General features: G+C 36.0%; 1 protein-coding gene across 1 annotated transcript; it reads right to left on the bottom strand.

Moving 5' to 3' along the window:
* Positions 1 to 754: 754 nt before the first annotated feature.
* Positions 755 to 10851, bottom strand: LOC107871967 (trihelix transcription factor ASR3). The gene is made up of 2 exons (XM_016718807.2): positions 10189 to 10851; positions 755 to 1445 (listed from the first exon to the last, which is right to left on the bottom strand). Exons 1-2 carry the CDS (start codon positions 10634 to 10636, stop codon positions 943 to 945), a joined length of 951 nt encoding a protein of 316 aa, XP_016574293.2. The 5' UTR covers positions 10637 to 10851; the 3' UTR covers positions 755 to 942.
* Between the last annotated feature and the right edge of the window lie 708 nt (positions 10852 to 11559).

The raw sequence follows: 11559 nt of genomic DNA, 5'->3' as shown, positions 1-11559 counted from the left end.
TTCACTATTACTTTGTTAGTATGTGAAGGCAAAAAAACATATTGACATAAGTTAAAAGTGTAGAATTCACCGTTAAAAGAAATAGAACAAGAAAGTACATCCAGTAATTAAACATTAGCTACTTATGTGACCGACATTGTGAAAAACTTCTTGTTAGTCTCGACTATTTACTAAGGACAGAACGAGAAGACAAATATAATCATGCGATGAACTTATGGGACTATTTCATTCTATATTTGACAAGTCTTTAAATTTAAACTTCTCATTTTACCCTTAATAACCTACTCTTAATAATTAGAAAAATATTACGGCACATTTAAGATCACAAATGTGTGAAAATATATTTTTCTTTCTTAAACTCCATACCCTATCAAACAACTTTGAAGAGTACAAACCTCTCTGCCCTTCATAGTGTAGCCTAGCAAACTTCATCTCCCAACTTTGCAACTTCTTCACATTTGAGAGCTTTGCATCAATTAGACAAATTTTTAATTGGACGTGTGAGATGAGCTAAGACAAAAGGAACTAAAATGCAGAAACCACATTCTAGTTTGTTATTGCAGCTACTCCTTTTACTTTTTAACTGAAACCAGAAGACCACACAAATTGACCGGACATGGTGAGGGGGAGATGCAGCTATGTTTGACAGTTGATGAACACAGAAATTGATGAAGGCAAACTGTGGATGGGGGAAACCAGCACCCTGTCCACGACACCTCACAAAACCTCAGGGTTTGAAAGTGTCAATATCATCTAATGAAATAAAAGAACACCTTGCATTTTTTGTATCCTAGAACGGAATTAACCATTTCTCCTGTGATCCTCGACAATTCTGGTTACCTCATCATTACATTGACAAAGATATAAGTAAAAGCATGTGATTACTAGTCATCACATTACAAAGCATGCCATGACTGAAAATACGGAACTGTGAAAGTTATGTTATTTTTTGTGAATTGCATCATAAAACTGGCTAAGGGTATCTGAAATTTTTCCGAGGCAATCAATAAGTTGGTTGCCTTGACTTCTGATTAAACGAACACGGCCATCCTCAAAATTCTTAAAATCAGCAGGCCTGCAATCTCTATCATCCATTGGATTTCCTTCAATTATTGCAGTGATCATTTCTGCATTTTCTCTAAGAGTTGCAGCCATCATTTCTTCTGGATTATCTATATTAGTCTGCTCAACCTTTACCTCACTAACCATGCTAAGGTTTGGAAGTTCAGCCTTTTCCTCCAAACTGGATGTCTCGCGCTTCATTTCTAATCTTGAAGTCTCATGCCTTGGGGCTTCCAAATTTGTATCTATGCTACCTTCATGCTTTATCCCCATCTTGGATTGCTCATACTTCCTGTTTTCATTTAAGATGTGTCTCCATGGATTCAACCTTTCCTCCATTTTGTACCTTTTTGTCTTCGTCCTTCGCCGCCGCCTTTTAGGACCTAACAGTACCAGAAAACACATTTAGCTGATAGCGAAAGTCAATTTTTGTTTTAACAAGAAGCTTTATTTCTTTTCAACTTTTGTATCTCTTTGGTATATCTTACACTATACTCAAACCATGACTACATCACAAAATTTGGTTTATGGGGTGCTAAAATGGCCAGTTGTGCTACTTAATTCTAGAATGCTACAATAATAACGATCTGCAGTCATTTACTTCTGCAAAATGACAAGATTCACCAAGTCATTTTGCATTAAATCAGGCAGCTGATACCACAAGATAAAACTACAAATTCATCTGCTCGCTTAAATGAAGAAAGGAAAAAAGAGAGCAAAGAACCATCATTATATTTATGGCTAGTGAACTGAATGTAGACATTTGCATTCCAAGGAAATCAGTCCCTATTGTTTATTAATGGAGGAGAAGCTGGTGGCATCCAAGTTGCTTGGACTCGTGTGTGTGTCTAGTACAGGTGCAGACCTAGCATCCTTCATGATCTACATTTTAAGATTCGTGGGTATGGATACAGGCGTGAGGATTTGGCATAAAATAATAGAACTATCTAAAACTAGAGTTATACGTCTAAATTAAGAGACATTATGTGGAAAACTTGCAAGGAACTATGAGGAGAAAATATTGATCAAGAGGAGAATCCCAGAAGATGATATAAGGAAACGGACAGGCATAGAAATTTCTATATAAATGGTACTCAATTTCTTCAATGTCACCTTAGCTTTTGTTATGATTACACCAAATCATTATTATATCCATTACGAACTTTGCCACTGATTTTGGTTTGGTTGACCAAATCCCGTTACAGATCCCACACCCACACCCTTGTCATGTCGACACGAGTGCGGCACTGAAATTTAAGAGTCCGAGCCTAAGTTGCACAGACTCTTCATTTCTAATGCCGCACCCGAGTCAGATTATCCAAAAGTAGTGTGTGTGTTTTTGAAGAGTCTGAGCAACTTACAGTGGCATGGCATACTTACAAAGCTTACCAAGAAATAAGATACATTTTATCCTAATCAATGTTTTAAGAAGTGGAGGAGAAGGCAAAGCATGTTACTTAACATTGTATGAGGTGTAGTACCCAAGCAATTACGATACATTGTAGCAGATACCTGCTGTGCAAAAAGAGCAAAGAGGAACTTAATCACTTATTCTTGTACTGCCTCTTTGTTAGTCAGATAGAACCTGTTCTTTAATTTCTATTAAGTCAGTTGGGTTATGCCGAGAACGATTAAACAACTGATACACTGCTGGACCAGAAAGGGTATAGGGAAGGGAAAGGGGAAGATATGGGAGACCATTACTGCGTGTGTTTGGCGGGTGATTTGGAAAGAGAGGACCCAAAGATGTATTGAGATTAAATATGAGAATATAATACAGATGTATTTCCCTTTTAGGCTTTTGGTGTAGACTAGAAGAGCTCAATACAATTGATAGGAAAGATTTTCTCAGCTTCCTACAGTAATTGCAAAGGTACTGATCTGTATGTAATTTTTAGCACAATCTTTGTGCTTCATTTATACAAACTTACCAATCTCAAAAAAAGTTCCCAAGATGTGGGTCGTAAGTCCCTTGGATATTTAACTTTTAATATTCTTTTTATAAGACAATGTTGATATTTCGATACTAATATTGTAAAATAATAAGATAAAAATAAATTATAAAAGAATGTTTATATTACATATATGTTTTAGAAAATTCCAAATTCTTTTAGAACCTACAAGAAAATATAGTATAAATTTCCTATTATAAGATAAAATATTAACCTTTGTAGACAAAATAACTGCAAGGGGTCGTTTGGTACGTGGGATAAGGATAATAATCTAGGGCTAAAATTTGGGATTCACTTTATCCCACATTTGGTGTGACGTATTTAGCTAATATCGGGATTATTTTATCCCATTATTTGAACTAAAATGGAGGGATTACTATCTCTTATAAAATGTGGGATAAAATAGTCTCATGGGATATCTCTGCTTATCACATCGACATACCAAACGACCCCCAATAGTATAAAATCGTTCTTCATCAAAATACTAATTTTTGGCCAAACATTTTTACCCATTATTTGTACAAAAGTTGGACCTCCAAATATTAGTTTTTGAGTGAAAAGAGAATTTGTTACACAAAAATGAATCAACTGGACAAGTTAATTAGTTTGCCATATCAACGGCTGGTTACGGGCTGTTGAATTAGTTAGAAGCAGTTAGCAAATTAGATTCACTCTCATTTCTTATAAAAGGCATTGTGTCTACAAATTCAATCATCAATTGAACAATAATACAGTTTTCCTAATTGAATTCTATTTTCATCTTCTTCCCTAATCCACCCCCATAGCTGATTACTCGAGTTTTCTCCGTAAAGACTCTTGTCCAGCTACTAAAACCTTGGATTCCTCTGCGAATCCCTGTATTTTGGCTATCATTGGTATCAAAGTCATCCTTTCCTTGGATTTACGATGACAAAGACAGCAAGATCTTCAGAGACTTCTGCTTCTGAAGTGTTTGAATTAAGAGAAATGATGCAGAAATTGATTTCAGAAATTGGTGTTCTTAATGGTGCAGTGGAGAAATTGAAGAAATTGAATCAAACGGTGATGGAATTAAAGGAACAACTAGAAGGGAATCAAAAGGATATTACTCCTACAGGAGATGAGATTGAAACTTCAGGGGAAAGACTGTCGAGAGAGACAATTGGTGAAAGAGCCCAGAAACAAGAATCCTTTGGGTTACCAACAAGGTATAGCTCGTTACTCTAAACTAGATTTTCCAAGATTTTCTGGAGAGGATGTGAGTTCTTGGTTATTTAGAGTGGAGCAGTTTTTCGAGTTTGAGGAAATTGCCGTGGATCAAAAAGTAGGATTGGCAGCAAAGCAATACACTTGGAAGGTGAAGCTATTTAGTGGCATCAATCCTTCATGAGGTATAGACAATACATTCAACCTCCATCTTGGAATGAATATGTGGTAGCTTTGGTGGAAAGATTTGGGGCAAGTTCCCCAAAGAAGCTAGTTAGTTTTCAACCCTATAATCCTTCTCATTTCTATCCACAAGAAACTTCTATTAAGAAAACATCATATACTTGCAAGGTTCTCGATGAAATGCCTAAAAGAGATTTACATGTAGATTCTCCGGATAGTAGTACTGTTGACATAAACAATGAAACAGAAGAAATTGAAGACTTGTTTCTTGATGTGTTCTATAGATATACTGAGAGTGATGTAGATGCTTTGGAAGATTGGTCTCTCGATAAGACACCTTCCATGGAAGATAGGAGCAATAAAAGGGATTTTGGAGGCTTTGTTCTCGATGGTCTTTTCATAGAAAATGAGAACAAAGTGTTTGCAACTTCTTTAAACAGAGAAGAAGTTAACTCTAACGAAGATAAGTTGGTGAAAACAAGAAACAAAAAGGATATGGAAGCTGGAGCCGTCGGACTCTTCATGCATTTCCAGTTATATCCTCGAACTCTAAGAAAACCGGAGGATATGGTTTCGGCTAATGAAAAAGAGAAGCATAATGGAGTTAGTGCAAACCAATGGGAATTGGGTAAGTTTTTTGATAATAAAGACCAGCAGCAATTCTTTGATCTCAAATATGGTTGTATTAGGTTCCGGGGGTTGAAAAACACAATCATTCATCTGGAGTTCGAGGTTTGCAACTTCACTAGTGCTAGTGGAGTAGCTCTATCCATGTACAACACGGATGAGTCTATTCGTTCTTTCGCTGAAGCTTCTATGAACATGGCTTACCAACAGAAATGGCCACTCTATCTTAGCACAAAGAATACCATCCTTAAGAAATACAACGGAAGATTCAAGGACATACTCCAGGAAGTTTATGAGTCAAACTAGAAGTTGAAGTTTGTAGAAGCTGGGATCTGATGACTACTTCTGATGGCAAGTCCCCATTGCTCAGATCCAAAAGTGATGCTGCAAAGAAGGACAGTTAAGAATAGAACTGCGGCTCAAAGTTTTGCCCAAATGGACAGGATTGTCGGCTGGTGCTGCAACTTGGGAGTACCTTATTGTTCTTTAAGCTAGATTTTCTGGTCTTGATCCTTGAGGTCAAGGATCTCTTTGCAGCAGGGAGTACTGTTACACGAAAATGAATCAACTGGACAAGTTAATTAGCTTTGCCATATCAGCAGTTAGTTACAGGCTGTTGAATTAGTTAGAAGCGGTTAGCAAATTAGATTCACTCTCATTTCTTATAAAAGGCATTGTATCTACAAATTCAATCATCAATTGAACAATAATACAGTTTTCCTAATTGAATTCTATTTTCATCTTCTTCCCTAATCCACCCCCATAGCTGATTACTCGAGTTTTCTCTGTAAAGACTCTTGTCCAGATGCTAAAACCTCGGATTCCTCTGTGAATCCCTACATTTTGGCTATCATTTTTGTTATGGTCCATTGCAAAGTCCCACATCAGTACTAAAAAGTATTGGTGTGGGGTATTTATAGCCTTGGGCTCTCCTACCTTAATAGCTAGCTTTTGGGGTGCGGTTCTCCTAAAGTTGTACCAGTGGTATCAGAGCCACGCATCACCCTTCGCGCCCACCGTGCCTGGGATAGTGACGCCGGTATGGCAGTGTTCGGCCGGGGCTAGCAATGTTTAGCGCACAGCCATCGAGGCACTTGAGCACCTAACTCGAAAAGGGCTACCTGGGAAAGAGCTACCTACATAATTAGAGTGAAAGCTACCTAGAGTGGAGCCATCGAGGACGACAATTGCGGAGCGTGGTGGTTTGTTATGGTCCATTGCAAAGTCCCACATCGGTACTACAAAGTATTGGTGTGGGGTATTTATAGCCTTCGGCTCTCCCACCTTAATAGCTAGCTTTTGGGATGCGGTTCTCCTAAGGTTGTAACAGAACTTCATGAACAAGTAAGAACCCATTAGTTTCTTCATCTCTTAAGAACCACTTAGTTCTTTTTCCCAACCACAAACCAATAGCTTATTAGAGTAGGATTAGTTAAGACCAAAATGTAATTTTCTCGTCTTCTTTGTAAAATCTCTTCACTTCAGTCTCCAAGTCGTTGTTTCTACATTTGGTTTCTCTCGGCCCATCAATTTTTGTCGCCATTATTACCACCCATCATTCTAGTCGCCTCTCCTATAGCACATTGTTTGCGGTTGCTACTCCGACCAGCCACGTTTTCCACACTTATATTCTTTTACGAGCAACTAGTTGAAAAAAAAAAGAACAAACTTATCTAGTTGCCATAAACAGACTATAGGTGTGAAGAATAGGTTGTCTTTTATTATTTACTTTCTAAACTAGGTCATTCATAATGTTTACTTGGGTAATACAATACCTTTCTCTTCCAAAAGGTCTAATTTAGATGTGGATTTTATAATTGCAAGGGTTTAACAAGGCACACTCCTCTTCTACAAGAAGCTAGGTGAATCTGAGCATATGCCCAAACCTTCAAAGCACACACTTCACGAGACATGCATGCCACTACCACTTTGAACAGGGCAGATCTATGCAGGGGCGTGAGGGTGCCGGACACTCGGCCAAAATTTTCGTATATATGTAGGAATTTTAGTGAGTTTGATATATATAAAATGTTGGCATTATAGTAACATTATTACTTCTGGTCTGTTGGCCAATGGCCAGGGTGCCAGACGCGTGGTGTAGGTTCAAATCCCCTTAAGCACGTCTATTTAGTTTTAACTTTTTTTCCATTTCACAAATCACTGCCTCTACTCACCCATTTTTTTCTTTCCCTTTTTGCTTTTTCTTTAATTTTCTTCTTTTCCTAATTTCCTTTATCTTCTTTATTTTTGTATTTCAACTCTTCGTCCAATAATTTCTCATTTGTTAGTTCATTTATCTAAATTGTCTCTTCGTTTTTTTTTCAAGATCTCTAAATATTTAACTGAATAAAATTTAATATTTTTCCTATTTATTACTCCACAGTGTGTTTTATCTATTGAATGTTATTCTTCGTTGCTTAATATTTTAAACAAAGACAGTGGAGCCAATATGTGCTAGTTCATTGACTTTTTTCACACATTGTTAAGATTTATTTTTGTTTGAAGATAAATGTTTTTTTAAGTTTGTATAGATAATTTGTGAATTTTCGTAATGAAAATATTTTCCTTTACTTGATTGTTGATGACAAGGTAAATGTCTCTTATAAAAACTGCTTTGGCTTTTGTTTTTTACATAACTCATTGAAAGTTACAATTTGCTAGTTATCATAATTTGTTGATGGAAAAAATCCCACATTGGACCGGGATGAGATCTCTGGTCTCGTTTTAAGGCTTAGGCAATCCTCCACCCTTTTGAGCTAGCTTTTGGGGTATGTTATTGTTGTATGTTTGAATTTAAGGGGTCTAATCGCATATTCATAATTTAGTTTTCTTGTTTATATTCCTCATTTTGTTAAGAATTAGATCGAATCGTATAAAATTTATTTGGTTTGATGAATGTGTGTTTCTTATGAACCAAAATTTTGTAATTCGAATCAATAAGCCCAAAATGGATTGAACTGATTGAATGTGAGCCCTAATTCAATGTCAACCACTAGTGATGAGTATCAAAAACGGTGGCACCCGCAATCTTCAAATTCTAGATTCACCTCCGACTCTGAGGCACATCAAGCATGCCTCATTGGAGACACATCCTAGGATATGTTCACAAAATGTCTTTGAAATCAATCATTCTAATAAGGGTGGAATAAATTTAATAATAACTCCAAAAGTTTAAATAGTCAAAAGTTTGATTCAATTCTAAGACCTTCACCACAAGAAAAAGGGTTCCTCATCTCGATATGTGTCTATCTCATGAAATAACAGTATTCTACGATTGATAATTTATCGATTTCTCAGGTCAATGACTTTCGTCACCACGAGACAAAAACTTCCTCATTTGTGTGTGATATATGCATAGAGCACACATCAATCAATCAATGGTGCCTCAATCCCAAACTCTATGAGGTTGCTATACAAATTCTCAGTACAATACATTTCACCTGACATAGTAGAGCTAGGTAAGAACTTATAAAAAGAACCAGATGCAAGACCAATGGAAGCAGGTTGCATCAAATGAAAGTTTTTCCAAACATATTCAACATAAATAAAAGATAAATATTAAACAAATCTCTTGCCACTTGGTAGAAAAAATCACAAAGTATAAGGTATGTCAAGACTCAAGGGTACTACTCCACTAGTTCCCGTCATCTTCTGTTATATTGCTGGTCGGCGTCTTCTTCTTCTTCTGTCAATCCAATGAGAGGTTATTGTTCCCATTCATATTTCAGTTGCTGGTCTAACTTATTTTCAGCCTTACTTTAGCTAAGTGCCTCAAATTATTTTCTCAACTTCAATACTTTCACCAACAAACACTATACTTAATAGCAGCGCCTAGTGTTAACTCTCGTTCTTATAAGACGCTTTTACCTCTATATTGATTGTATAGGGTTGGAAAATCCTTACAAAAAATTTTCTGCAATTTTCCATGATCCTACAGAGAAGTTAGTACGCATCATGAAATGGAGAGTTTTCATACCTCCACTTTAACCATTCTATCTCTTTGCTTCAGTTATTATATCACTAACAAATGATCGAGTTCGAGATAATCACATTTCCAGGCTTAAGTTTGTCTTTGACCACAGTTTGCACAACTGCTGCCGTCGAAAAGGTTATTCAGAGATACATATTGTCATATAGATCAAAGCTTTTAATGGATATTTAGTGGGAGAAACTTTATCCAGCTTTGTAATCTTCATTTGGCAAAAATTAAATTCTTTTTTTAATATTCTTTGGCTAAGAGTGTCTTAATCTAGATGGAGTACGCTCTAACTCATCCAAATTCCTTTTCACTCGTCGTACTTGAGATTTTAGTACTTTACTTAGACATTTATATATGCTAATAATTGTAAAATTAATTTCTACAAGTAAAACATCCTAAACAGTAGACACCCAAAATATCAAAATCCAAGTTCTTAATCTAATGTGTCTATAAATTTAAAAAACAAGGGCTAGTGAAATCCTGATAAATATCAGATGTTTAATAAACAAAAGTTACTCACATAGTAGTTTGAACTCAAATCTCAACTAAATCATAATAAGGATGAATCGAATTGAATCCCAATCTTAAATTTTCCAAACAAGGTTAAATTTTATGGGGACATAGTTTTCTTTAATGATCTATACTATGACTTAACTAGAGGACTCTTTTAAACAACAGCACACACTTAAAAACTTTTTCCAGCATGATTCAACTTGGCGAAGTTGGAAGATAGTGTGCCGAGTGGAAGGGCGGTCGCTCAATGGGTAAAAGTAACTTTAGGGATGACACGCTGATCTTCCTCAAGAGTGCACATCGACGGGAAGGTTTGGTACCTATATTTGGATAAAAAATGTTTGTTCTTGCATATCCCTACTGTTTTTCCAAATTAATCCCGCGGATACATATAATTCAGAAGAATATGTGAGTGATTCATATACAGCATCTCTTTCCTTTGAAAGACAGATGAACTAAAAGCGACTCTCTAATAGAAGCAAAGAAAAGACACATCCTGAGACGCAAGATATCCATATAAATATTACGATGCTTTTCCTACTCCTTAAGATCAAATAAACCTTTCAAAATACACATGGAAAAAAGAAGAAACTGTGATACACAACAAATTCATGCTACTACAAAAATTGAATAATAATATAGTCTACAAAATTCAACAACCAAAAATATTGAAAAGGGAGGCAGTACCAATTTCAAAGAAAGCATTATTCCCTGGAACCTGCTGTGCTTCCGGGTCAGTATCCGGATCAGTATCAGCACCAGCACCATCCTCCCCTTCTAAACAACTCAAATAGCTCTCAATCCCCTTAAACAACTCGCAATCAAACTCCTCCGGTAGTTCCAACTCCCTCTTCCTCTCCTCATCAAAATCCGACCAATACGCCATTTCCCATGGCTTCACTTTATTATACTGTTCCAACATGGATTCCCACCTCTTTTTGCACTGATTCAAACTTCGATTGACTCCCTGTGAATTGCAACTCTGCACTGTTGACTGCCATTTTTGGAAGGAAGCGAGTGTGTTGCCGCATTCGATTTGAGTTGATCTCATTTCGTTAACTAGGGTCAGAGATTCGTGTAGTGTCCAGTCGGGTGCCGCTTGTGAACGGGTACGTAAACCGCTGGTCTTCTCCATTTTCGATGCTCAAATTTGGGGATTTAATCGGTGAAGTTTAACATAGCTGATGGAATTGGGAAGATGAAGAAGAGTCTAGGAAGAAGAATTGAGATGATTCGATGGGTACCTTTGCACAATTTGTTTGCTTGTTGCACTATTTGCACACCCCTCCATCCCTGTCCTATGTCATGTATAATTCAAAAAAAGAAATAAAATAATAAACTCTTTTTTTTTCAACACTAATTAATTAGGATCATAAGATTAAATAGGTCACTCTTTTTAGAATGGAAAGAATAGTATTATTATACTCCCTCCATCCTAAATTATTCATCTCAAATTAAGATGGCACATTTATTAAGAAAATAATTATTGGTGATATAATTTTATCATTTTGCCCTTATTAATCGTGTTATGTTATTAGTTTCAATATTGATGGAGTTATTATATGGCTGATACCAAAGCACTTTTTGCATGGATAATTAGGATTATAGGATTATCAAAGTCTTTGCAATATTTTTGAAGATTTCATAATTCAATACTAGTAACAAGGAGTAATCAATTACTAAGGGCATAATGGAGGAAAAAAATTATCTTGTCTTGATGATTAATGAAAAAAGACAAGTAAAATGAGAAATCAAATTAGAAAATTTGGAACGGGTAATATGGGATGGAGGGAGTAGTGTATAATACATTTTTATTTTTACAAACACTTTTTTCTTGATGGAACTTTTCACGAAAAAGGTAATGCAAAAATGTTTTTCTTTAAATGTGTATTAACTTCTCATAAATATTTTCAGTCACCTTTGGTGTCATGAAACGATTGAGAACTATGACAAGGTGAAATGAGTTCTCATTATTGTCTTCAATTAGCATGTATAATCAAATAATTCAAGGATGAACTGCGGAAAAGATCCATTTAAGTAGATGATTTATCAGATAGT

Source organism: Capsicum annuum, chromosome 1 (genome assembly GCF_002878395.1).
Source record: "Capsicum annuum cultivar UCD-10X-F1 chromosome 1, UCD10Xv1.1, whole genome shotgun sequence".
Lineage (NCBI taxonomy): Eukaryota > Viridiplantae > Streptophyta > Magnoliopsida > Solanales > Solanaceae > Capsicum > Capsicum annuum.
The sequence above is the reverse complement of the archived record's forward strand: the minus strand, read 5'-3'. Positions and strand labels throughout refer to the sequence as shown.

What these genes read in the sequence shown, in the direction of transcription:
- LOC107871967 (XM_016718807.2), bottom strand. Translation starts at nt 10,636, where the DNA reads ATGGAGAAGACCAGCGGTTTACGTACCCGTTCACAAGCGGCACCCGAC. An exon ending in TAATGCTTTCTTTGAAATTG is followed by an intron (nt 1,446 to 10,188) that starts GTACTGCCTCCC and finishes TGGTACTGTTAG; the next exon opens with GTCCTAAAAGGCGGCGGCGA.